The sequence below is a fragment of the Oxyura jamaicensis genome, chromosome 10 (assembly GCF_011077185.1).
Source record: "Oxyura jamaicensis isolate SHBP4307 breed ruddy duck chromosome 10, BPBGC_Ojam_1.0, whole genome shotgun sequence".
NCBI lineage: Eukaryota > Metazoa > Chordata > Aves > Anseriformes > Anatidae > Oxyura > Oxyura jamaicensis.
The window spans coordinates 19,494,701-19,522,372 of record NC_048902.1 but is presented as its reverse complement, the minus strand read 5'-3'; the positions used below and the strand labels follow the sequence as shown (position 1 = coordinate 19,522,372).

The following is a 27,672-nucleotide window of genomic DNA, read 5'->3' as shown; positions in this document are numbered from 1 at the left end:
TGGCTGGACAGGTGCTAGAGGAGCAGTGAAGCAGTAGCATTAAATGCTCTAACAATGTCATTACTTAGTAACTTACACCGAAAGCATGGGCAGAATATTCAGGAACTTTTCTCTGGTTCTTTTTTGTGTAAGTGACTGGAGTGGTCAAGGGAAAAATGTTTGTTATTCCAGGAGGTTCCAGCGAGTGTGTGTCTGTAGAAAATCAGAATATATGACCGTGGCTGATTGTCATTCTGTATCCTTGGGGCGGTGTTTTGGGGCTGTTTGTGATACCCAGCGTATTTGATAAGAAAATAGAACAACCTTGGGTAATAAAGAGGGCCTTAGGACTATGCAGATTACATTTTAATGTGAAGAAAAGGTAAAATGTCATGGTGAGAAGCTCAGAATAGCTTTGGAAGGAGCCGCTGTTGCTGGGCTTTACGGGACCAAGCAGAACAGTAAATTCTGTGCAGCAGATTCATGCTCAGGGGAGGAAACGTAGCAGCAAACTGGACAGCTTGGTTTCAGAAGCATTTCTGGCACAAGAGACAAGATATGAAGACTTCTTAGACTAATGAAATGTGTGGTAAAATTTGTTTCTAGGCAGACCACCGATGTAGGTGTGTTATTTTGCAAAGATACCCAGTGACCTGAAATTCAATCTAAATAGTGATTCAGAAATGTGCAGAAGTAGTTGGAAAGTTTCTAGTCCAGTTTTCACGACAGTAAGCCCAAACTAGGATATGCTTCCAGGCAGCGTTAGCAAGGGTTTGTATTCCTAGCATTAGCAGAAACTTTCTTACTGCCTTTTTGTTGCTAAGGGTTGGCAGACATCTCCTAGTGAATATGGAGATCGCAGTTCGCAGCTCCAGGCTTAGGCGTAGTGCTGTTAATCCCTGCTTTTTCCCATTCAAATAGATTAGGGAGAACCTGTGTGTAAAAATGGACTGTGTGAAGTTAGACTCACTCTAACTAGAACTGTTAAGCTGTTGAATATCTTCAGTGAGGCACAGAGATATCACGTCTGCGTTCTGCTCAGCTCAACACGGTTCTGGAAACATGGTTGTTTTTCCCTTGGATTTGGTACCAGAGTCTTTTGTGACTTGCAGATATATAGGGATACAGATAAAGCAGAAAAAGTCATATGATACGATCTGCAAAATGCAACAGCATCACAAAAATGAAAATGTCTCTATATTTGAAAATGATGGTTGTAAAAAGAACGGTTTTACAAGAGAGAGCCCATAATTGTATGAGGTTTATACCCTGGAAGGACACTTATCATTGAGAAGCAGATAGGAAGAAAGCAAAAGACTATGAATTAACTATTTTGTCAGAGAGATACTAGGCAACTTGTACAGAATTAATTCAGTTACGTGGATTTCTGTGGGAATATACATATCTGGGTGTATCTCATTGAAAGCAGCGGAAGTCTGAGTAGGGGTGCAATCCGGGATGAAAGGTGGCTGACAGTAATGAGGAATGAGTACAGGTATTTGAAAATGTTTTCTTAATCAGAAGATGTCAATAAATGAATCTGTATGCCAGAGCATGCATACTGGTTTTAAAAAGGGTGAATTCCTGGTCAAAAAGAAAGTGACTGTTCATCTCAAATTGATAGTATTTGGAAGGGAGCTGACTCGGTTTCAAATACCTTTTCTTGATTCAGGTCAGGGTTTTGAACTTCTCCCTCCCTAAATGAGATTAGAGGCTATTATATATTGTATAATATTGTAACACAGGTATGTGGCAAACATTCACTATTATTTCTCCTCTAAAAAGTTATAATTTATTTCAATGAAGAAGGGGAAACTGAAATCTTGAGAACTGTCTCAGAGAGTTGAAACTGCTCCTTGCCTTCCTGTAATATCGATGAGTTCAAAATGTGATACCATTGCGATCTGGAAAAGACTAAAGGGCAGAACATGGTTTGGGGTGAGCAAGAGTGGAGAAAGTGCCAAAAGGCCTTTTTTTAGAAACTTTCCATCCATTAATTTAATTTTCTTACTTTGCAATCTGATGTATTGTAGATGTGTCACTTGTTTTTTTCCTCGTATTTCTCAAGGGCCGTGGGCAAATGGCACCATTTCAGGATTTTTGCAAGTGCTTCTGCCAAATTCTACTTTTAGTCTTGACTGGAATATTATTTCCAACTGCAATAAATTGAAATCAGTGTTGTTATACAGCACTTCCTCAGAGGCATTTGTTGTATTGTGCTTTCTTAGTTGGAAGACATGGCTTTTAGTTATGCTTAGCGTCACAAGCAACATCAATTCAATGGTTTTAACGAATTCCCTCATGGACTGTTTCATCACCAAATCTGACGTTTACAAGTCTGAACGTGCTGTTCTGAGTAAGGACAGTCTGCTGGAAGAGGTGGCAATCAGGATGAAGAAAGGCAAATCGAGGTTTTCTTCGAGGTCATGTCTGAGTGGTAGTGTTAATGTGTACATGCTTGTAGAAGACTTCAGTTTCTAGTTATAATCAATACTTGACATATTTTTCCCATGATTAAATTAAAGCTGGGAAAGTCAGATTTCCCTTAGGAGAAAACAAGTGGCAAAACAGTTCATTGGTGATCTGCATCTAATCCGAGTAAGTGCTACAATTACCTCTACTCTCATTCATTTATTTGTCCCTGTTTCCTCCTGCTGGCCTGCTGCCTAATATTTTTTTGGCTTCCCACCCACATCTGAAAGAGTAGCAGTTCATACATGTAGATTTGCTATCTTCAGTACTCTGCACGATTCCTTATTGGTAAACTAAAAGAAAACAGAGTGGTGTAACCAGTGTTACAGCTATCTTTCCTCTATGATATTTTGCAAACAGACCTATAGATGTGCAGCATCCTTAGGGTTCTTTGCCAGAACCCTCTTGCTGCAAGGTCACACAGTAAGCGTGTTTTCCCTACCAGTACTGAGAATCGCTGGATACTCAGTGAGCTGTGGGAACCTTTAGGCCTCTAAGAATATTTTTTTTTCTTAGACACTGGATGGGCAGCTAGTACCTTCTTTGCCTTAATAAAGGCAGCTTTGTGGCTGCAAGTATTTTTGCAGGGGCTGGGATCTCATCCTCAGGTGTGCTCCTTATGGGACGTGGGGAGCTCTTCTACGTGCCAGGGTGTCGTGGTGAGGCCACAGCTGCTCACGGCTGCTTTTCTTCCTGCTCCACCTCCCTTAATCGGGCACCACAGCACTGGCAGTGCGAAGGGTGTATTGCTTGGTTTGTTAAGGACAGCTTTGTGAAAATGAGAAGTCATGAACCAAAACAGCTTGAAGAAAGACTTCAGGTAGAAAAGTGTGACTGGGAATTGGTAAGTATTTAAAGAGTATTTGCCAGAAAGTCATAGTCCAACTTTAACTCCCGCACAGCACTACTTTGCTCAGGTTCTGAAAGAACCTTCTTAGAGCTGCAGGTTGTGCTCCTCAGTGTGGGCCAACCAGCGCTTGCCTGCCTCTGTGAGCCAGCCATAGCCCTATTTCTTTGTTTCTGAGAATAGAGGTCTGCAGTCACCCTTCCACTAATCACTTCTACATCCTGAGTCTTTTCCCATGTGGCTTTATGAAAGATTAACCATTGGAAATAACTGATTCTTTTACTCCTCACAATTTTGTTTTTTATTTTGCTTAGACCATGGAAATAATTAAATGGCTTTGAATCTGGGAAATTAGTATATTAAATAAGTTGTTTGGTTTTTCGTTTTGAAATCAAACCTTATGCACTGCTACTGAACTATGAAAAACCGTTAAAAATGCCCAAGTAAAGATGCTTATTAGGCAGTTGCTCCCACAGAAAGTAGAAGCCATAAGAACGTTGTCATCTCTGCTACCTTCCTGAGATGGCTGCTTACAGACTTCAAAGATTACATTCACATGCAAAGCAGAAAATTATGGTAGCATTAAATTAAAATTAATAACTCAATCTTTATGACATTAAATCAGAGGCAGTCTAATGTTATACTGTCTATGAAGCCGATGGTTATTTACAACCCAGATGTTTACAGAAAGCAAACCAGCTTTTTTTTTTTTTTTAAGAAGCTGCTCTTTCCTCATTAGGTCTCCTCCTTGGTGGTACGTTTGGCTCTTTTAGGCAAACATAGTTCATGACATGTCTCAGAACTGGTGTTGATTCAGAGCAGAACAGATAGAAATCGGGAATAGTTTAGTCACAAAAATAAGCAATAGTTCAGGTGTTAAACCACCGATGTGGAAAATTGCTCTGACAGTTGTGATGCTCTTCTATCTTTTAGTAAGAGTTAAGCTATCATTTACTTCAAAAGAGTCAACTGATGTCTTGTTTTCTATCACATGCTAGCCTACAGTGTACCACTCGTGTTAGTGCAGAGACACAAAAATGTCCATACCATTGTACAAAGCAGTGGCGAGACTTCGTTTAGGACGTTATGTATTGCTGCTGTCACCTTTATTCAAAATAAAATTAATTTAAACTTGAATAAATGCAGAGAAGGCCACTGAAGTAATTAAGGCAAGGAGAAACTTATCACATGCAAAGGGAGATAAAAGAAGCTGCCCTTTATTCTTTATTCCTTGGTTTCTGTTGCCACTCTATTTTTTTCTCTTAACGTACAACATCCTAAAGTGAATTTGAAACTGGGCAGTGGGGGTCATTTTAAAACATTTAATTGCTTTACAACAGTCTCTTTGGAAAAACTTGTTATTGCTAGTACCAAAAATAGGGACAAAATAGTGGCCTGCTCATGAAACAGTAGTGCAGCTGAAATTAAGAAGAGGATACTTACGTGGCTCACAATACATGAGATATATGCGTGGTTTTCCACTGCAGCAGTAGAACCTCCCTTTCCCTGCTCCCGTTTTCCTTTTTCCCCTTTCCTCAAATGTATGATTTTTCTGTAGTCTATCATAATTATTAACTGAAATAAAGAACCAACTGTAAATACATGACTTTTCATGAAGTTGAATTTGACGTGCCAAAGGGTGGTGATGGGAGGGGTCGTGAGTGAACAGAAAAATTAAATTTGGCAGAAAGAAATAGAAACCTCTTTTGTGAAAACTTGGGTATTTGTGAGCATCATAAACCCCATCATCTTTACAAGCCCATGCACAGTGCCAAAAATGGCAGCACGAGGAGAAATGTATCCAAGAACAAGCATCAGATGCGAGGCTATGTGATGTCATAGCATCATTTTGTCACTCAATGCCAATTGATTTCTAGGGCTGATTGCAAGCAATCATTAATCACTTTGTATTGAGCAGCATGCCAGCTCCGTTGCATCTGGGGCAAGTACAAGTGGCACCTATTTAGCCAACATCCTGCTCTCGGTACTTTCATACTTCATCTTTCTAGCAGTTTGGTTTAGTTTGAGATACAGCAAGAGGTGTTTCTTTGTTTGCTTTCCTCTGTGTGTATCTAATTTTTTCCTAGGAATTTAGATTGGTGGAAAGTTTAGCTTACTTGCGAATTCAGTGTTCCCTGCTTGTGCTGAAAGTAGTATGCCACTAAACAAAAAGGCGTGTCTGAGGTGGAATTAATGGATCTGCTGTAAGAATATTGAACATTTCAGAAAGATATTATGCTGTTTTGCGTTTCTAGAGAGAAAAGTGAAATAATATGAGGAGAGTTTATTTGTTACACATCTGTAAAACTAAATAAATAAATTGTTGTTTCAATTGAGATGTATAGTCCAATTTTGGAAACATTTATTCTCTCTCTGTAACTTTCGGCGTTAGAATAGTCTCGCAGGGCTCAGGGATTCATTTACTATACATGGCTAATACTGAGCAAGAGCATTACTATCAAATCCAAAATGTACTGGGAAATGAGAACTACCAGACATCACATTAACTACAGAACTGGCCTATGCTGTTAATGCGGTGTTTACACTCTATCCTTCTTTTCTAGATTAGAAACAGACATATTAAACATGATAAAATGTTTTTCATAAATCCCGCAATACCACAATTATGAAAAATTTCCTTTCACTCTTCCCTATGTGCCTGACAGTCATGAAAAGTTACTCAGACGTGTTGCATCAAATTGGAATATTTTTAAATATGAATGTTCCTCAATACCTGGGGTCCAGACAGTCAACGTAATTGGTAGCAAAACGGTGCGTTCCTGTGAGATGATGAAATATTTTTGCTTTCTGTAATCATTCTTCTCTAAGGATTGTAGTAATTCATTTGAAATCCCTTCGTAATCTCTGCTGGTTCCATTATTTATTTTGTTGGTAACTTCAGCCATGATGGTGTGCTGTCAATCATTCATTGTCAAAAGATAAGTGAATTTCGTAAAATATTCTGTTGGTGCTGCCCCACAGCTGAGGAAGAATTAACCTGCACTTTGGTGTTACAAATGGGACATCACTCACTAATAAACTGGGTCGACTCTTGTATATGCACCGGCTTAAGGAAGTGTTTCTGTAACGCAGGAGAATGTGTAGCTAAAACTGCCTTGTCATCCTGATGTCTTCTTACAGTGTCCTAAACAATAATAATTGATTTAAACATAATTTACAGATATTATATACTTCATTTCTTATGGTACATAATTAGGTAATTATCAAAAAAACTTTTTACACGTGTTTTCCTTAATTAACTTTAAATGTCATTAGCAATGAGCTTTGCTTGATCAAAGACAGATAAGTTGTAGCAAGATTTTCAGAAATAGCATGCCATTTACTAATTATATTATTGATTTTTATGGTCTGAAAAATCCTAATTATATGTGATACAAACTGGACCTAGCTGAGCCTGCTGGGGGTACTTTGAACATGAACAGTTCCTGGCAGTTCTGAGCATCTCGCTTGCATAAATCACTTCTGGGCCTGATTGTGCATCTGTTTTCAAAGGTAATGTTGTAATGGACTTTGAAATCCAAAAAAGTGCATTCTGTGTGGCTCCACATGAAAGAGGAAAGAGATTTGGGATTTTTTACTCCTGATTTTAATCATTCTGAAAAGATTTTACATCTGTAGGCGGATACATTTGAACAGTCGAAGTAATATGGCATAGTTGACTTTAATTAGTAGGCCAGCCTAGGACAGAATTTCCCATAGCTCCCAATAACTTTTTTTTTTTTTAATGAGTTTTATGACTTTCTTCAAAGTTAATCGTAGATTCAGACCTTCAAAATTTTTAATTTCTTACGAAGGCAAAAAAAAAAAAAAAGTCACCAGGTGATATTTGATTGTAACAAATACCGGTCTGAGAAACAGGAGCAACCTCAGATGTAAGCACAGTGTTTCACAGGAAAGTGAAAAGGATTTTAGATCAGTGACAGAATTATGAAATGTTACTGCTACCCTTAATTGCCTACACTTAAGAACGTGAAAAAGCTAGTTTTTAAAGGATGTGTCTGTGTATGTAATTAGCCCATTCAGTTGCATGAAATTTAAATTTACTCTTAACTCATGATAATAAGGTGATATGTTACTAGTAAATATTTTCTTTAAATTGTGAAGTGTGAACATCCATTAGAACTGAAGTGATCTCCATATTTCTTGCTGGCCTTTTTGTGCCTGTTTTCATCGGGATGCAATGAAGATTTTGTGACCAAATCCTTCTGAGGAGCCTGCAGACAAATAGAATATTCTGTCAATACTTTTTTTAAGTGACTGGAAAAACAAACAAACGAACAAACAAAAAACCCACAAGGTTGCTATTGTTGTGTGTTGTTTTTTTAACTCAACTTCCAATTTTCCAACCAGCTTTAATATTTTTCTGTGAGCTCCAACTGCTCTGGTTCCCACCTACTCATTCGTACTCCCACCTCTTGTTTGACTTGGTTTGCAAATCAAAATCCTGAAACAGTCTGAAAAAATGAGTGATTGGCCTGGTGGGTGGGCTTCAAGTTCAGACAAACAAACAAACAAGCAAAACCCATCACATCCCCATCTCTCATTTCTTTCTGCTGGCTGCATTGGCATACAGTGAGGGGTGTTTATTCCTCAGTAGGCCACATTGGAGAGCTCCAGTTATTTTTAATAAGAAAAAACAAGTTAACCATTATGTTGTGCATGTATGTAATCTTTTCTTTTATGAATAAGTCAGTAGTGGGAGGCAGGGAGGAAGAACTTACTCCAATTTACCAGGGGAAAGACTGAGGCAAAGACAAGTCGGAGGGTATACGTGGCCCTGGGTTAACAGTGTGCTTGCTTCTTCTGGGGTAAATGATGGATCACCGCTTCATAAGATCTTATCCTTTACCCATCAACACCTGGTATACCTGGTGTCCTGGCATGTCCTTAAACTTGGAGCTAAGAGCCTAGAGACTGAACATGTTCTTTTGGAGACAGACTTGTTGCAGTTTAAACAGAGATGCGATTGCATGAAGTGAATTTTTTGAAGGGGAAGTGGAAATGGGCTGCTGGTCTTGGGAAGAAATCTGCATATAATTCTAAATAAGATTATTCATAGGGGGTGTTGGATATAAACATATAAGATAAGATCTAGAAGATGATGAGAAGCTCAGTAAAATAGCTGAGGATTGAAATGGGAATCATAGCATGTACATGAAGAAATGGCGTGCTACTGGAAGAAAGTGGACGGTGAAAAATCTGTGGTGAGCTTGGAAGACCTTCATTCATGTTGTGCTCTGGAAAGGAGACCGAGATTAGCTCATGCTGACAAATTTAAGATTTCCACAAGTTTGGTGCTAAACAAAACGAGAGAATCAAAACTTAAGCTTTCTTTAGCGTGCTGAAGCTTATTTCGGAAAGATACTGGAGAGCAAGACGGGGAACACACTTCAGTCTCCTGCCAGCCAATAATTTGTGTGCCTATTTTGAAGAGAACTTCTGTTTGGTTTTGTTCAGCAGGATACATGTGAGTAATACTTGCTCAGATAATCTCAGCACAGGGAGCAAGCTGCATTAAGTTTACATTACAAAAAGTTCAAAAATGTCTAAGCAATTTTTAAGATCCAATTTTTGTTCCTCTGCACAGGGCTTAACAAAGCACTCACAGGGAAGTGTTCTCCTCGACCGAATGAGTGCTGTGCATCTGAGAGCAAGCCACAGAGAGGGCTCAGTAAGAGGACATAGCAGATGGTACATGTATGATGTTGATGAGGCAAGAATACAGAGAGAAAACTGTACTTGTCCTAACTTGTGGAAAAAAAAAAAAAAAAGCATAATTAGTATGGCGATAAAATGATAGAGGTTAAGCCCTAAAATAAGCCCATAAATTCGTTTTTATAATTTTCTTCTTATTTAAATAAGTTTTCAGTGCCAAATTTAGGAGGAGGGGGAGGAGGAAGCAGAGCTAGTTCCATGCACCAGTTATCCAGATCTGTTTTTGTCCACAGTGATTTTTCTGGCTGCTGTTCTTCTGCCAGAAAGAAAATACTATCTCTAACCTGAGTAACTCCAGTACCATCTGTATCTGATAACTGAGTGGTAGATCCAAATTCTCTCCAGGTACAAATTGGCACAGTGAACTCCGTGGATTTCAGCCATATACACCAGTAGAGACTTTGGTCCTGACATCTTCTTTGCCTAAAATATTCCTCTGCAGCCCCTCAGTTCTTTGTGGGTTTGCTCTGTCTGATGTATTAATGAATGTTTCTCTCTCAGTTTTATGACAGATGCTTTGCACAGTGCCCTGTTACTGTAAGCCAGGTGCTCTTCTCCTTAATGAACAATTTCCTGGAAAAAAAAAAAAAAAAGAAAAGAAATAAACAATAGATAAAGTAGGTCATGGAGACAGCAGAGTCAAGAGCTTTGCATAGTGATGTAAAATTAAATAAGGCTGGGGTCATGTTCTCATTTATCTCTCCAGTTATTGCTCTAACAGTCAGTGTCTTGGAACATCTCTTAAAAATTGTATGATGGTTCCTGGAAAGGTAGGGATATTCTGGGGGACCATCTGGATTTGCTGGGGATTTTGACCACTCCCTCCTCTTCTCTCTGCTCTGCACAGAGCTAAAAACAGGCCAAGAAGTTTCAGACTTGGATATTGTGGAAGAGAGCATTTGCAGATGCTGCTGTTGGCTGTCTCAGCCTGTGGAGACCCATTGTAGTGAAGGTGCCGTTGGGAACTGCTGTGTAACTGAAGGAAGACTGTTCATGGTGCCCATCTGGTTATAGAGCTTAAGGTCTACAGTCAGCGGTGGGTGGTCAAGAGTTGCAAGTCTAAGCCTAGATTGCAGAGGTCTTTTGTTTCCTGACGTTCCCCACGATCTGAGCCCCCCGTCAGCCCTTTGAGCATGACAGCTCCTTCCTGGTTCACAGCGGAAGCACGGCATGGGAAGGACTTGGTGTGTGTCTCACGTGGAGTCAGGGCTTTGCTAGGGCACAAACCTGACTTCTCATTTTAATATGCATCTTGAGCTTATTTTAGGGGTGTTTTGGGAGACTAGCTTTAGGCACTCTGAGTAAGTGCCTTGTTAACACCTGACCAGCTGCAGGGTGGTTATACAGCAGTAGCTCTGCAGCATGCCCCCTCGAAGCAATGACCAACGGTAACTGCAAAGACCTTGTTCACGCACCTTGACCTTCTCCACAGCATCAGCATACTGCCCTAGAGAAGGACAGATCTGCTCAGCCTATTTTCCATGTTGGATGCCTAAACCTAAAAGCTTATAGCCATTTCTAGGCACCTAAGTAACCAGCCTGTTCTCAGATAGACAGAGATGTGCATGCTCTGAAAAGGAGATAAATTACATGGGCTCCTAACTTCAGCCTTTTACCTTCAACATGATTGAACCAAATACCATTCCTCCGGTATTGACAGTGTTCCAGATATGCCCTGTAAGAAGCGCAGAAAAGCACAAAGGATTATTGCAGCTTCTGAGGAAACTTCTCATATTTCAAGTAGAATTGGCAGTTTTTAAGTGGCCACTCTAATTCTTAAGCCATTAGAAATCTAAAAATTGATTTAACGTTTATCTTATGTTTAGCAGACTTTGATAGAAAAAGTTATATTCTCTGTGGGCCAGTCAATGTTTTTAATAGCTATGAAGTTAAAAAACTTTAGATTAAGATTTCAAGAGGCTCAGAGGAAAATTGAACGCAGGAAGAGAACATCTGAGTGCTGTTGTAATAGAGAATGCCACGGAGGATAAAGCACTGGGAAAACTCTGGAGAACAGATGAAGATGTATGCTATTGGACCAGTGAGGTTAGTAAAGGTATAGATGAAGAGGAGACAAGCATTGCTTCCTTACTGTCTTATGAAGAAATGGAAGATAAAAAGCTTTGCCCTGCCTGCAGCATTTCTTGAAAATACATGTTTAGATTCAAAGTTCATTTTCTGCCTGTGTTTGGTTTCATTTTATTTGGGCTGCTACCTTCAAAGTTCAAGGCTTTCACCAACTTTAAAGCCAGATTGGAAAAACTGAATCTGGATTCTCAGTGCAGCTCCAAGGCTTGCAAATCAGCCTTCTCCCATAAATATCGCACTGTTTCTGGAAAAGAAGAGATGAGCCTTTAAATGAAATATGAGATGTAGCATTGGGATGTGATAGTACTGCTGTAGATCAACAGCCATCAATCTGCGTTACTTAATTTGTCCCTGGCTCAGCTGTTCACTGTACTTGGGACTTTTTTGCTGTTTGTTTCATTTTATTTTCCTCTGAGATAAATGAAGACACAAAGAAGAGGCCAATTGCTCTTGACAAATGGAAGTAATTTTTTAAAATATAACCGCAAAGGATATTCTACATTTCCCAGCCACTTTTTTTCTTACTTTCACAACACTTTCACAAAATCATAATTTATTCCACTGCATATATGTTACGCATCCTTATACTTCATTTCTTGTTACTCCTATTTTCAGACCAACTTCCCATGTGTTCTTTAAACACTAAGAAAATTCTGTTGGAAGTGTTTTTTTTTTTTAGAGAAATAATTAAAATCATATTATTCCTCATCTGGGCATGCATATAATGCTTAGATGGCTGAGTTGTCTGGGGGTACGAGGCACGAGGCCTTTGTTGCTGTAACTGTGTAAGGAAGCTTGTGTTGTAATTGTCTGGCATTTTGAACAGGGATGGAGGGGGTGGCTAAATGTAAGCAAGCTAACCGGAGTTCTCAGGGGAGAGCTGTTCGCTCTGTGGCGTCTCGCTTTCCTCTTTCTCTTCTGAGGTAATGTATGTGAAGGAATACCTGAAATATGCATGGGATAGTGAATATAAATACAGTGTTAAATCAGTAGAGAATGCGACTCCCCATACGATTTCAGCAGCTTTAAATTCTGCTATGCAAAAAGACGAGGCTGTGCATGGGGAGGCTTCCCCATACACAGGCTGTGCATGGGCTGGCTTCCCCAGTGGTCAGACAGCGAGACGGGAGTAGGAGGGCTGGGAAGACAGGTATGGAAAGTGGCCTCTTCTGACTTTTGTTTACCATGTTTTAACTGAGGAGGCCCAGTGATGACCACACCAGGCTTTCTTTCCTTGCAGAAGGTCTTCTCCTGTTGAAATGCTGCAGGATACCTGGAATTTGTCTTCAAAGCCTGCCAGATTGCTTTTGGCACAAAGCACTAGTAGAACGTCAGCCATCTCCCTGTGCTGTCTGACAGGCAGGGCTTGGACAGGGCTTGGGCTCTAAAGGGACCCTAATGTTTCAGTGGTCCTGGGTTTGCAGTAATAACTGAAAGGGCCAAATGTTCAAAGGGCTGGCTTCCAATTTGACACTGGTAGTTGAGTACAAGTACACAATTATGGGCAGAAAATCACAGATAATTTTTTTCCTTGCTGACTTTTCTGAAAAGAAGCCAGCAATTATCTGGATTTGGGCACTATTTCAGCAATGTTTTTAGGTGTTGTTAATATAATATTTTCCTTGTATTTCTGCTGGACTATTGATTAACTAACTATCCAGTGATTTAAGAAAAAGACGTTTACTATTTTCATGAATAAAAGCATTGTGGATTGGTGCTTGTGCCTTGCACAAGTTCACACATATATTGAGTTTGTGTAAGTACTGATGAATTTCTGTTTTTCTTTGCATGTTGATGTTGATCTCATACAGCAGATGGATAATGCCAACTGTGTACATACCTTATCACTTCAGTATCTGCTCGCTTTTCCGTTTGTAGTACGCTCATTCTTCAAGCACCTGAAAGGTTGGTCAGTTATCTTCCTTCGACTTTTCTGTGGATAATCGGACTTTGAGAACTCATAAGTCCTACATTTCACCCCAAGCTTCTAAGCGTGGTGTTTGATATTGATTAGGGACGTCTGAAGGCACAGATCTTGCAGGAAATGCTGGGCACAGAACCTGGGAGAAATTTGAGCTACCCCCGTGCAGCCTACTTTGCTAATCCAGTGTCACGCCTGAAGTCTTTACCAGGATGATTTACACTCAGGTCCTCTGAGCCCTAGATGCATACCCCAGCCTTTGCCTTTACAAACATATTTCATCAGCCATAACTAAACTAATTGCCTAAATTGCTTGCCTAGTGGCATGTCTCTGTTGTACTTTGACCCATTTTTCCTCTGAGAGCACTGAAGGAACACTCCTGAGCTTCCAAAAATAACATTTGATAGATCGAGAAGAGCTTACTTCATTATTCATTCCTGCTTTACTCTCTAGCCAAGCTTCCAATGACTCTGGTGGAAGCCAGCTTAGGAGTGCTTAGCACTGAAGCAGACCTTCAGACTTTGTAAGAAGTTCACGTAACTGTAATAATCCTAGAGTCATAGAATACTGAGTTGGAAGGGACTCACAAGGATCATCGAGTCCAACTCCTGGATCCCCAAAAGACAACCTGCAAAAAATAAAACATAAAAAATCAGTTCATGTGTCTGAGAGCATTGTCCAAATGCTTCTTGAACTCCCATGGGCTTGGTGCCATGACCACTGACTGCCCTGGGGAGCCTGTGCCAGTACCCAACCACCTTGTGGTGAAGAACCTTTTCCTGATACCCAGCGTGAAATGCCCCTGTTGTAGCTTCAAGCCATTCCCTCAGGTCCTATTGCTGGTCACCAGAGAGAAGAGCTCAGCGCCTGCCTCTCTGCTCCACTGTATCATATTTTAAAGCTTAGAAATTCAAAGCAACTTAAGAGATCTGTATCCTCAGTTCCTATTAAAATCAGCCCCCTACCCAGTTTTGGAAAACTGAGCAACTGGGATTCAAAGAACATAAGAGAGAGTCCTCAGGGCGCTCTAGCAGGCAGGAGCCTGGTGTGTTCATCCAGTCTTTAACAGAAAGACTCTACGTTACATTTTGGGAAGTGGGACTGGTTCCTTTAGTGGTACTCCGCAGCACCTTCCTCACTGTGTGATTGATGCAGCAGAGGGAGGTGTCACTAAGATTAAGCAAACAGTAATCAGGTTGCAACTTTTCAACCTTTCCCTTGATAACTTCCCCATAAACTGCTGAAACCTCCAAATTTTTCTTTTATTGCTGTTAATTATAGGAAATGCCATATCTTTGTTTAATTTGTTTCAGTCTGAGTGTTCACTGAAGCTTCTGCCGGAATTTGGTTGAGCAGTACCGGAGCATGGTTACCTTTCACAGAGAGGAAAGAATAGTTTCATGCTGAAAAATTATGATTCCTGCATACGTTTATTGTCATTACCCTTATGGCTAAAAGGACAAAGTTGTGACAAGCTAGTCTCCGTTGCAGGAATTTAAGTGCAAGGTAAGAAAGATGCCGGTTTTGTGCATCCTGCCAGTCTGTTCCTAGCTTGTGCCACTGCTGGGCCTGGCCTCCTCATGGAAGGAGAGTGTGAGTGGGTCCTCAGCAGCAAACCTTCACAGGAGGCTGTGAAAGAAGCTGCTGAGAGGCAGAAGCGGTTGTGCTGTCCCCACAAGCTCTGTTTCTCCCCTTGTCAGTGTCACCTCCAGGTGACAGGAAACTTGTGTTGGAAAATGGTATTGGGGATATCTGCAAATAGCACCGAGCTCAGTATCTCCTAGAGGGATTCCCTGCTGTTGAACTGCCTTCTTGAAACCTTGAAGGGGGCAGTGCTGAAGCAGAATGTGGAAGAGCTGAGTACACAGCTGACAGCGTGGCTTTTGTAGCACAAATTATAGACTGGTTGTTTTGCCCTGCATGCGAGGGATAACCACTTGCTCTTGATATAATGACGCCTAGAGACTTAAATAGACCCTGTTAACGGAAATATCATCATTTGTTAACCAAGGCGGATTCTTGTCTGATGTCTTCCTGCATTAATCACATAAGGTGTCAGCAGAGGGAACCCAGCATATAGTCCGGTGTTTCTGCCAGTTCAGCTACTTGAATTTCTCTGTGCACGGTGAGGAGAAGAATCACATTCAGTGCTTTCATATTCAGTACCTGATCCTTCCTGCAAGTGTTTATCTACTTAAAACACCTTTAAATTGTCACTGAAAACAAAACAACACAGTCTGTCTTCGGCAATATTTCCGTTGGTGATGGCAATGATTTTTAGAGGTGACTAGTGAGTTTGAGTGGCGTAGTTCTTGACCTCCGGGATAAAAACAACCAGTTTCCTAGCGTGCATTCTGAGCACTGCATATTATTCGGCCCTTACATGGTAGCTCAAGTTATTCATCACAAGTGGAGGCATCCAAAAATTCCTGATCAGTTTTGAAACTCATGGCCTCATTTAGCTTTCATAACAGCTTGTTTCTAACAAAATCTGATGTAGAGCCAAACGAAGAGTGTGTTTAAATGATCCCTTGCCTAAACTATCATGAAAATTTCAGATGGGATGAGAAGGAGGAATGCCACAGAGGGCAGCTTGTTGGAAGCTTGCTACTACTTAGAGACTAAAATAGTGTAATCAGCAAACACTCAGTCACTTTAATGCTTCTTCAGTGAAATCCAACTTTTTGTTCTCTGCCTTAACTATTCTCTTGCATTTTCCTTAATTGTTCACATAAAAATACTAGAACACATCTTAATTTTGATACACCTAGATTTTCTTATTTGGTAGAAACTATAATTAAGAACAAAATTAGCAAAACTCTTCCTACATGTAATACACTTATGAAGAATCATAATGACTTTGTAGAGGCTTCATAAATTATTAAAGATTTTTGAAGTAAACATGGATCGGGAATATCCAGGTAGATCTCCTGAAGGATTTTGCAAGGTCTTTCATCAAACTTGGAAAGAAATGGAACTCCTGCGTTGGGATATGGCAAAAGAAAAAATCTGTATGTAAATAAAATGTTGTTTATATGACTGGAAATGATAAGAAGCAAAGTCTGGGAGTCAGTGATTGCTAACAGAGGAGCGAGGAGCTCTCAGATGAAACTGAGGTGGCAGGCAGAAAAACAAGGAAGCATTTCCTATAGTGCATGGCTAAGATCTGAGACTTGTCAGAAGATGTTGACACGAACATTTAAATTTAGTGGATTGAAATTTACATTTTACCAGATGAAAATGATTAGACAAATTATTGGAAGAGAATCCCTGAAAGGTTATTAAACACAAAGATACCACTTGTGGCTGTAGAAGTCACAAAGCTGCAAATTGCAGGAGACCAGAGGAGTATAAAAGGGAAGTATTTCTGTCTGGTTTCTGCCTTCTTTACCCTTTGCTAGACACTTACTATTGGCTGAAAGCAGGACAGTGGTCTTTGGCCTGATAAAGCACAGTTATTTTATGATATGCAAGTATTTACAATTGTTTATCTCATTCTGTCTTCATTTCCAATCCCACAAACACTTTCTTTGACTCCTTTTGTTGTTGTTGTTTTTTCTTTTCTTTTTCTTGTATTGATTGCTCACAGTGCCAAGCAACTTCTGAAGAGCTTTATTCTGCTATCCTGTTAATGTGATGTGTGTCTTCCCGTGCTGGTAGTCTGCAAAAGTAGGATCTATCTGGAATTTTTAGCACTTTGAGGTAAGACTTTTTAAAATGACTCAAAGACATTGCATGGAAGCTTGTGGGAAAAAAAATCAGGCTAGCTTACCTGACTGCATAGACATTTAGACATCTAAAGAATGATCTTCGAAAGTATATAAGGATTTAAGAATACTGAATGCTACTGAAAAACACTTCTGTAAATATCTTCCTTGATTACAGCTGGACACCAAATACTTCTTTTGCCTCATTCAGAACTTCTTTTGTCTCAAATTGAGACAAAAACATTCAATTTAGAACTTCCTCATGGAATGGAAATTCTGTTTGAATTTAAAGTCCAAGTCATGTTATGAAATATTTTATGACAGAAATGTCAAAATGAAATGTTTCATTAGTATTGCTCCTGAACAGGAAATTCTCTATTGGTCATATTTAGTTAAATTTTCTAGTCTGACAGCTTTTACAAGACTGTTACCAAAGCCAGGTCCTTATTACATAGAAAAAGCTTCAGAGGATGTTTGTTTTACCCAGCAAGGATTTTTTGGAGTTTTATTTTCTTTGCATCTTGATCACAATCCTGTGAGGTACTGTCATCCTCTGCTTGTTTTACAAATGAATGTATCAACCTGTTTTGTCCACATTCTCATGCACTTCATGCAATTTAAATGATCATCTGCATCTTCCGGTCTCTGCAAACCCAGCACAGTTTGCTCAGCAACGGTTTTTGTAAAATGAATCCACGAACAAATAAATCACAGACTTGCAACCTACTATTTTTTCTATAGCTAAGATTAGTGGGTTAACAATGAGAATGTATTTCCTTTCTTTGTGATGGAACCAGTGAGCTGTATTAATATTAGAGCTGTGGTACTGATATTCATTCCAACGTAAGCAAGGCAAGTGAAAATGGCTTAATGAGCATCAGATACCTAACTTAATCTGTTACAATTAACAGACGCTGAGACACCTGTGAAAAATCACCAGATTATATTTTGGATGTAAAGACCCCCCTTTCTTGCCAAATTGTACCTAAATTGACTTCTTTCACTCCTGAAAATAATAAGCAGGTCTGGAGAGACAAAAAGTTAGAGTCCATTTAGGGACTGCGCAGAAGACCTTCATGTCATTTATTTTCTTGTTAAACTCTAAAGGCTGCCTGTCCTCAAGAGAGCTGCAGTGGCTGAGCCTGGAAATGTTTGGCTATATCTTTAATGAAGTTACAGACATTGTCCCCCTGCAATGCTGATGCTGCCTCCTTGGGGAATACATTCCAAACTTTAAATGCAATGCAGGAATGCAGTATCTATTACCCTGAACAATAAAAGCTGAAACAAAATCATATTACGTGTCATTACTGGATTCTTTTTCGATGTTGGTTTTTAATATATGTGTTCCTATTTTCAGAGTTTTATTCTGAATCTTGTAATAGTAACCATTCCATTTTGGTATAAGGTCTTTTCTATTAACAGTGATCAAAGTGAAATATTTCATTTGAGTTAGAAAAAGGGACACTTGAGATAAATGAGGTTCTGCTGTATTTGGAGAGCTGGATGTTTCTGATATATGATCTGACTTACAAGGTTAGAAAATTCATTGCACGAAGCAGTTCATTTATAAACAGATAGTAAAATAACATTAACGTTAAAAGTTTGGAATACAATTTTGATCCTCTTTCAAAGACATTCTAAACAAATACCATGAGTGCTAATGAGGCTTATAAATAATAACTCTTTAGGTGTTCATTTGATTTAAAAACTAAACTGTTACATTGTTTTCTTAAGAATAATATAAGATATTTGGGAATTACGGAATTCAAATACAGAGCTGCTTTATTTAAATGAGAAACAGCTCACTTTCTTTTTGTAGAAGGCAGGCTGTTTTTCTTACTATAATTAATTTACAGATACGCTGAAGTTCTTGATGTTCTCAAGAAGTTACCAAACTGAGTACAGGACTCTTTTGATTTAAAAACTCCATCTCTTAAGGACTGCATTTCCTTAAGCAGTTTTACCTTTGACCATTTCTGTTGACTGGAAGCACTTTCCTCTAGTCCTATTCATTCAGTATTGCCATATATCAAAAGTGTAGAGAATGAACAAAGGAGGTAAATTGCAACCTATAAATACAGTGCTCAGTAGAACTTGTCCTCTGTAACTTGGTGTTATTCAAATCATAGCTAATGTAATATGCTAAAGGCAGCTTTTGAAGATACTTTTGTTAAAACCATCATTTTGTTGATAGGTCACATCTGTTAGTACATCTTACATTAAAAGAAAGTTCAGTTGAACTTTCCAACAAGTTCTAAGATCTTGGGTTCTGAGCATTAGCTTTGTTAGACTTTTGTCCCACGAGCACCTGCAGGTCGGGTGTTCAAGACACTTCTCCATGGAGAAGTAGCATCTAGGACACGTGTAGTGAACATCTCTTCAATGAACAGAAGTATAGCTCTTGTCCTTTCCTTGTCAGCCCTCTTAATTTCTGGAGTAAGCTTTGGCACTGGTGTTGTGAGGCTTTGAAACAGCCTGCAGGTAGGGAACAGTCACTCATAGACTTAATTCTTTTCATGAGGAACATTAACATTAAATCATGTTAATTAACATTAATATGACTTACATGCCTTAAGACCTGTCTTTGGGTTTAGCAGAACTCTAAGAACAATTTCAAAGCTGAGCTATTACTCCCATTGGGAATTTGACTTCGAATCTGCTAACTACGTGTCCTTGAACTAGCTTAGAAGGCTTTGAATCAGGAGGTTATTTCAGATCAGCTTTCCTGGCTATCCCTCTGCTGTTCTTTCTGCTTTGTGATGACTTCTTTATACTGGGCTGTATATTAGTGCCATGCAGAGCAAACCCCTTAACATTCCTTTTGCTGTTCTGGACTATGAGGCAATGAGCCATGTGTTTTTTAGATGATCATATGAAGATTCAACCTATTTTTAGGGCAATCTTGTTGCCAGGAATAAGACTAATTTATAGGACTTTTGATTTGAATTATATGACGATGTAAATGTCTGAAATGGATATTTAAAAATATTTTTACTGACTTAACTTTTAATAGATTAACATCAGTTAATCTGCTAAATACAGTTATATTTAAAAGCAGGTTCTTATTTCTTATCTATCTTGTTTTTGACTGATGGCATAGGGCACCTCTAGGCAAACACCATACTTTGTTTTCAAAACCCCAAATGAGTAATAAGAAGGTATAACTCAGTACATTTAATGGGTGAACTGTTAAACGATGAAGTGACCACACCTGATGAGTATTACAGAATCTATTTCTAGCTTCAGCACAAATATTTTTATTTCACGTTTAGTGTTCTGCATAGTGTGACCCCATACATTGACCATTGGCCTCTGTCATTCTAAATGATTCCTCCAAGAGCTGAAAAGTGAATTGATTTTCCATCAGTCATATAATAAGCATATGTCTGAGATCAAGCTTATGTAAACCCCATTTAAATAAATCAAAGGGGTATTTGGGTATTGTTCCATTTGCATATAGGTTGATGAGAGAACAGACTTTTAATACCTCCTGGTATTTATTTTGTCAGTACAGATAGGCAGCCATAAAAATGATCAGCATCAGAAATGTTCTGAGAAAGAATCATTGGTGCTATCAACACCTTGCACCAAACTGCACAGTATTTGAATATGCATAAGAACAAAGATGAAAAGGCCTAGAAGGATTTTTTTTTTTTCAATATTCTCTGTAATGACTGCTTTCTTTTCTTTATTTAGGTACAACAATGATGGCTCGTGTGCTTTTCTGGTGGATTCTGAAAGGGCTTTTTCTGTCATTTGTGCTCAAAACTACTCTGTCCCTAAACCCAGATGATCCAAATGTTTGTAGTCATTGGGAAAGGTAATGTATAACATGCCAGTTTTTTTCTTTTTGACTAGCCATTTCAGATGTGTACATTTAAAAGACAAAATAAGAGCCATCATAAAAAGCAAAAATAAGTGTTAAATACTATCCTGATTCACAAAATAATGTGGATCTTCATGAAAGACATGGCATGCCTGAGTTCCTTTTGTATTTGCAGTATCCTAAAAGAACTGGTTCAAAATCTAGGGTTATAGATCACACAACGCTGTATTACCTGTCTGCTTTGTTGTACTTTGGAAAGCTCCTCCATAGTTTCAGCAACAGGACTGCACAGACATTTTTCATTTGCCTTGGAGAGACATAGAGAAACAGTGCCCTTGTTCTGTCTTGCTTTTTTTCTGGTTGTTGTTGAGCAAGACTGTTAGAGCTTTGGACTAAGTTTTAAGCCCTTCCTGGTGCAACATGCAGGCTTATACAGTATGTCCTGAACTTTGTGGCTTTATCTGCCAAATTCATGCCAGCATCAAAGAGTAGCTTCATGAAAGCACTGAGAATTAAATGGCCAGGTAATTCTGTTCTCTCTATTGTTAGTGTCCTAGTCCTAAAAGTGGATCTGTGCGAGACAGTTCTTACAAGTACTTAGAAAGCCACTGGCTTTGATAGGGTTGACATTCATGCAGGGTCTGTTTGCAGAGGCTGAAGTTGCTGTACTCTTAGGTTCAACTTGCTAAATTTGCTATTCTGTTCTGTGGTTTGGTTCCACATAGATAAGAATTACTGGACATTTTACCAAAATAACCCCCTTAATGGGTAAATATGGAAACATACTTTAATGGTACTACATTTTGATTTTAGAAGCCTTTACAAGAGAATTAACTGTTTGTAGGTAGTACAGCTACAAAGTAAAGACTATAGATGTTCAGGAATAGGATTTTGCAGTCTGTGTTGTGAGGTGAAGTGCATTCAGAGCACAGGAATAAAATATTGATTTTGTCTGAAGAAAGTCAGCAACCTAGAGACCCAATCAAGGAGAAACAAAAATTAAATACCAAAATTGATTGGTTGTACTGACCAAGATGACTTTGTTACTTAGATGTTAATAAATCAAAGGGAAAAGACTGTTAGAGCAATAGCGAGATAACAAACAGGATCATAAAATAATAATCAAGATTTGTGAGTGTTGCTGTTTAACATTAATAATGAACAATGTAAGTATTTTACATTTTGGCATTAGTATTAGTAAAAAGCACTATTATCAAAAACAACAAATTGTGACGGGACAAAAGCAACGTCTAGTGGGATCTTGGCTTGTTTAGAAGGGACATGACAAGCAGGGCAGTAACAGCCCAATGTTCGATTTCAAGCCAATCAGATCCTCCAAGCAAATGTTTTGGTGTTCCCTTACGGGTACAATCTCACAGGGCTTAATCACATCAACAGGCCCATTGATGAGAAAGAAATCACTTGGATGATTAAGACAATCAATATAATGAATGACTTGGAGGATCTAATTCCTGGGTCTCGACCCTGCCTTGAATGATTTCAGTGTGATTCTCTAAAGGTATTGTATATCTGATAAAGTAGAGCTTGTTTCCAGATAGGAACCTGAAATTATGAGTCTCTTAAGCAGTACACACACAGTTACTGTAGAGCAATACAATATTCTAAAATGACTGAGATGAGCAAGTCAATTAGATTTGTGTTCCCAAATCATGTGCCAGTCCCAGACACTTTAAATACAGTCATAGTAATTAATAGTACCTGGTGCCTAAATCAGCAGTGTTTCGGGAAAGAGATTGCTGAATTCTTAGTATTGTTGGAGCTCTGTGGTTCCTAATCAATTTGCCCAGTTTTTGCATTTATCTATAAATTTGTACAAACATGGATAATTACATTCTAACCATATCTCAAAGAGTTCCAAATCTAGATACCTGTTAACTCATGATGTTACAGTTTTCAGTTAGTTCTGAGCTTGTTTCTGTTACAAATTAAACAGATTAAATTTGTGCAGTTCAAAAATAAACACTCTTGAGCCTTTTACAAATTATCCAATTTGATTGGTGCACCCAACATTTGAAGTAATGATGCTCCTTCATCAAAAAATGAAGCGTGAAGATCCGATCATGCTGACAAAACTCAGCAGTGCTTAGTTAATATGAGCTCTTATTAGCACTGTGGAATACAAGCAAAAATTAATAGTCTTAGACTGGAAGGCAACTGAGTCATTTTAAAGACATGGCACTTAACTCTCTTCTAAAATCTGTACTATCTACTTAACCAAATGCCCTTTTCATCTTCTAAAACAACCATGAATTTTAGTAACATGTTTCTTTTCCAGAACCGAGTGGTTTATTAGTCAGCCTGCAATCTCTATGCCTAGTTCAGTTATAGAGCCCACGTTAGAAGCATTTCCAAAACTTTCAAGAAAAGCTGTGGTTTAAAGAAGCCCTTTTCTTGTTTTGGACAAGGCCCAAAGTTTCTAAGATCATTGATTTAATTATTTCTCATTCTGGAATTAGATGAGTAGCATATACAGGGAACTGAAGCTTTTCATGTTGCATCTTTCAATTTCTTTCTTTGCTCCTAGCTATGCGGTGACAGTACAGGAATCTTATGCTCATCCTTTTGATCAGATCTATTATACAAGATGTACCGACATACTGAACTGGTTCAAGTGTACTAGACACAGGTAAGAGCTGATCCCTGGATTTTTTTGATTTTATTTTGGTTTTTCATCTCTTCACATAACTTTTAGTTATCCAAGCTTTTGTGGTAGTCTAACACAGATATATACACAAAGATGTGTTTTGGTACAATAACAAGGGTCTTTAGCATTCCACGACATTGAGGTCAAGAGATTTTTGCATTAAATTTGAGCTGACCTTGCTAATATGCAGAAAAAAATTGTTTATTCCTGAGGAAACTCCTTGCTCTTGCTTTAGGCTGGGGCTGTTTTTTAATATAGCAGTCCTAGGAAGGGGCACGGTGATTGACTGTCATGAGTACTGTGTTTATAATACAACTTATATTTCAAGTTTCAAAACAAGTATTGATTCTTTTTTATTGTGTCTTTTAATATCAAAAGCTTTCATGCATTTTAAAATAATTATTGAATGCTATCCTTAGTATAATTTAACACAAATATAATTCCAACAGTGGGCATTGATTTTCAATATTGTCAAATGGCTTTCTGTCTTGCAATTTAGAATAAGTTATAAAACAGCATATCGAAGAGGACTGAGAACTATGTATCGGCGAAGATCTCAGTGCTGCCCTGGATATTACGAAAGCGGAGACTACTGTATACGTATGTACATAGCTTTGACTCAGATATGTCAATTAAAAGCAAAGTTTTAGAGGAGATGTAGACAAATTAAAGATGTATTGCAATAGTTATAATAAGGGTGGATTTTCAGATCTGCTCAGAACCTTCAGGTCCAACTGATTTCAGTCAGAACTGCAGACAGAGGACATTTCGACTGTACTCATCTCAAGCACCTTAGTAATTTTTTTTTACCAAAATTACTGGGGGTGGAGTTAATACAGTTAATGAATGCTTTCTTGAATCAGACCTTATTTTGGGGAGTATTTTTTCTGAGTATACTCTAACGTTAAAGGATTGGAGGAACTGAGAAGACTTTCAGGAATGAACTATTGTGTAATTTGGGAAGAGGCATAAAGTTACTGCCTCTTAACTTTCAAAGTTCTCACTCCAGGTAAGAGCAGTTAAGACTCATGGTGCTTCATATGCTTCCTGTGAATAATTTTGTTCTTTTTAAAGCTTCACAAATGTCAGAAAAGCAATGTTCTGACTGCACTGAATAAACAAACAAAAAGCATGGAGTGTGCTATATCAGTATGAGGGTGACAAAAAAGGAAAATGGATCTTTCAGCAATACCTAAGAGCTTTGTTAATTAAAAATGTCCTGTACATTAATATCATGTTTCCAATATTGCATCCTTCTAAGTGTTCTGAAACAAGATGCATTTACTGGGAATCTCTTGTCTAAGTCTTGTTAGAATGAGATTATGATGCAAGAAAAACACAAGGAGATTTTGATCAGCATCAGAATGCAAATTTTATAGACAGATTTAGAATGCCATATAATAATTTAAATATGAAAATGATTCTATTATCCAGCAACTTTAAACATCTTGACACACTGCTTTAAAGCTATTGACATAGTTTGTTGGTGTTTTTATCTGAGTATCTATCTTGTACTCATATTGTAATACTGAGCACATCAAAAACATGAATGGGCCCTAATCTCATTTTAAGTGACCTTTATGGCAATCAGTTACAAAGAGGCTTTGGGCTGTGTAAAATTACCAGTCCTTTGAGATAAGGCATTGGAATTAGCCTTATTTTACAGACAGGAATAATTTAATCTTTCGAAGTGCAGAGTGCTGTGACTCAAGTCCTGAAAAACATTTAAAGGGACCCATGGTCTTAGCATAGGGAGGATTTTAGCAACATTCTTGCCTTTAAATTTTGCAAGTACCAATATTGTTTCAGCAGCTATTGCAGGTACTGTTATTACCAACTTGAACCTTGTAGCTCAAAATCCTGCCTGGCACAGAATATATTTATTTTCACTTTGCTCTGCAATGTATTAATTATTATTATTATTTTTTATATTGTCACAGTTTTCTACTGTAGCAACAGTAGAAATCTGTAGAATTTCGGATTCTTTGAGAAGGCTCGTAGGTTATTAACATTTATTTTACAGTGCTTTTTTTCTGTGTTAATACTCAAGATTTCCTGTTGCTGGCTGACATACAGCATACAGGAAGGGTTTACAAATACAGAACGACAGTAGGTTTCTGTTAAGACGAAGAATTTCATGTATGATGCAGTGCAGGTGACACTACATTATCTGTTGTTTACATCTGCAAGAATCAGGTTCTTAAATTTCATTATCTGCATGGTCACACGTGCAAAGTTCATGCCTCAGGGACAGTTTCTGTTTAGCCCCCTTCCTGGGAGATCTGAGCAGCAAATGCAGCTGAGAAGGAAAAGATGTAAAGAAAGAAGTTCTGTGTCGTGACTGATATAGTAGATACATGGCCTTGTTGTTTTAATACCATAGGAAGCCATCTTACAAACAAACAAACAAACACTCTGGCCCTGCAACCAGGAACTTGAAGGCACAATAGTATTTAGCTAAACTGATCCTTCCTTTTCCCTTTTGTTTCTTACACAAGCCCTAGTCCCATTAGTTGTTTGTTTGTTTGTTTTTCCTTTCACCATATGTTCCTGCTCCAACACAAATTCTCCTATTCATCATTCTTTGGAGTCAGCAGTGAATTCCATTTTCATTCCTCGTGGCACCTCTCTGCTTTTGCCTCTTTCCGGCTTTCCTTTCCCATTTCTTTCTTCTCTTTAAACCAATATTTTCTGTTCTTTCATGACGATCTCGTACCCTTGTCCTACATTCCTCTAGCCTGCTCCATAGAAATCATCCTGACACCATAGAAATCATCCTAGTTGCCTGTGCTGTTGTAGGGCAGCGTGGTTTGGAGACGAGTGTTCTTCCACTACGCCTCATTGACGTGAGGGAAAGGAAGTTCCAGCCCTGCAGAGAAGGTTCTCCTTACTCAGCCAGCCCTTTAAAATCTATTCCATTAGCAATCATGGAAGCCACTACAACATGGGGAGGAGAGAATACATCCCGCAGTGAGTCTGATGATCAAAAGAAAGTTTGATTAAAAAACAGTGTGTAGATTAAAGGCTAATTGGTTCTTCTTTCATTAATAGCAGCCCTTATTTCTTGCAGAAGTTAAACAGCTTTGTAATTAACGGTGACATGTTTAGACTATTGAAGGCTGGGTTTAAATCTCTATTAATGACTCTTTCTTGGATTTTAAATCAGGAATGAAGGCTTTCAGCTACCGTTTAGATCTTTTCCCTTCTCATTTACAATTTTTTTAAAGGAATGCCAGATGAATGTTTTTTTCTTTGTTGTCCTGTTGGGACTTTCTTAATGGATTAGATCTAATATAATTTAGATTAGATATAAGGAAGAAATTATTTACTGAGGGTGGTGAGGCACTGAAACAGGTTGCCCAGAGAAGCTGTGGATGCCCCATCCCTGGAAGTGTTCAAGGCCATGTGGAATTTGGGCACAAGATCAAATCATTTCAATTTTTGATTGATGAGCTGTACATCTAGCCAGTTCACTACTGCTTAGGCTAAAAAGTTTTGCAGTATGAAATTGTCTTCTTCGTGCCTATAAAGGGCTTGGAATATATTTGGGTTGTAACGGTGTTCAAAAATACCACCTGAAAAGTGCTTTAAATGCATACCTGCATTTTTTTTCCATTGATGTTTTTAGAAATGGTTTCTACCATTCTGGTAATCTTGCAGAACGATTCCCCATCTCTGAATGTGCTTATACATGGCATAGCCTTTCACTGAGCTGTCCGTGAAAACAAACAGCATACAGTGGACAGTAAATCAGAGTAACCGTGATTTACTATACATTGTTTGCTAAGGTAAGCTTTTGGCAGAGCAAATGCATAAACTGCAGAAGGTCTTTTTTTAAACAGCCACAGGGTTCAACTACCCTTCAAGGTTTTCATAAGGATATTTTAAGATTATATTTCCTAAATGAGTATCTGTAATACTGTATCTGAATACTTTCCTGCTCAAAAACAAAACCAAAAACCACCAAAAAGAACACCCCAGGATTATCACGTGGCTCTTCAGTGAATTTGCCCTTGAGTAGATCATAATTGAATACTTTCCTTTAAGAACATGTCAGGTGGAAAGATCCCCTCTGTACTAAATGGATACCTTTTTGTCTGAGAGGGCAATGCTTTTTTCAGTCTGTCCAGTTTAATCTTATTCTTGCACTACAGATTATACAAAAGAGAAGTTTTTTCTTAAATAACAAAGGGTCAGAGACCCAAGAATCAGAACAAAAGATGGGAGACCAAGCAGCATCTACTTATATCTGTGTTTTTTTTTTTTTTTGAAAGAAAAACAGCAACCATAAAACACAAATTTGGGAATTCACCTTTTCTTCATCGAGTGAGGTACTTTAGGCTTTAATGGTTTTATTTTTCACTCTCAGATGTTACAATCTCTTTCTAATGCATAAATCTATGCAATGTGACAGGATTTAATAAAGA

The 27,672-nt window shown here is 38.4% G+C and overlaps 2 protein-coding genes across 7 annotated transcripts in view; one reads left to right on the top strand and one right to left on the bottom strand.

The window, feature by feature from the left end:
* The window catches only part of LOC118172195, a 63,966-nt gene extending 50,957 nt beyond the window's left edge, over positions 1-13,009 (bottom strand). Inside the window, exons 1-3 of the mRNA XM_035335952.1 lie at positions 12,963-13,009; positions 11,984-12,066; positions 10,651-10,709 (exon numbers count right to left, since the gene is read on the bottom strand). Coding sequence (XP_035191843.1) covers positions 10,651-10,709; positions 11,984-12,066; positions 12,963-13,009 — 189 coding nt within the window. The remainder of the gene's footprint in view (positions 1-10,650; positions 10,710-11,983; positions 12,067-12,962) is intronic.
* Positions 13,010-14,373: 1,364 nt separating this feature from the next.
* Positions 14,374-27,672, top strand: part of MEGF11 (multiple EGF like domains 11) — a 200,296-nt gene continuing 186,997 nt past the window's right edge. For all 6 annotated transcript variants that reach the window (XM_035335633.1, XM_035335629.1, XM_035335630.1 and 3 more), the window contains exons 1-5: positions 14,374-14,550; positions 16,634-16,746; positions 20,451-20,574; positions 23,126-23,227; positions 23,745-23,845. In XM_035335633.1, the coding sequence (XP_035191524.1) occupies positions 20,459-20,574; positions 23,126-23,227; positions 23,745-23,845 (319 nt within the window). In that variant the 5' untranslated portion in view covers positions 14,374-14,550; positions 16,634-16,746; positions 20,451-20,458. The remainder of the gene's footprint in view (positions 14,551-16,633; positions 16,747-20,450; positions 20,575-23,125; positions 23,228-23,744; positions 23,846-27,672) is intronic.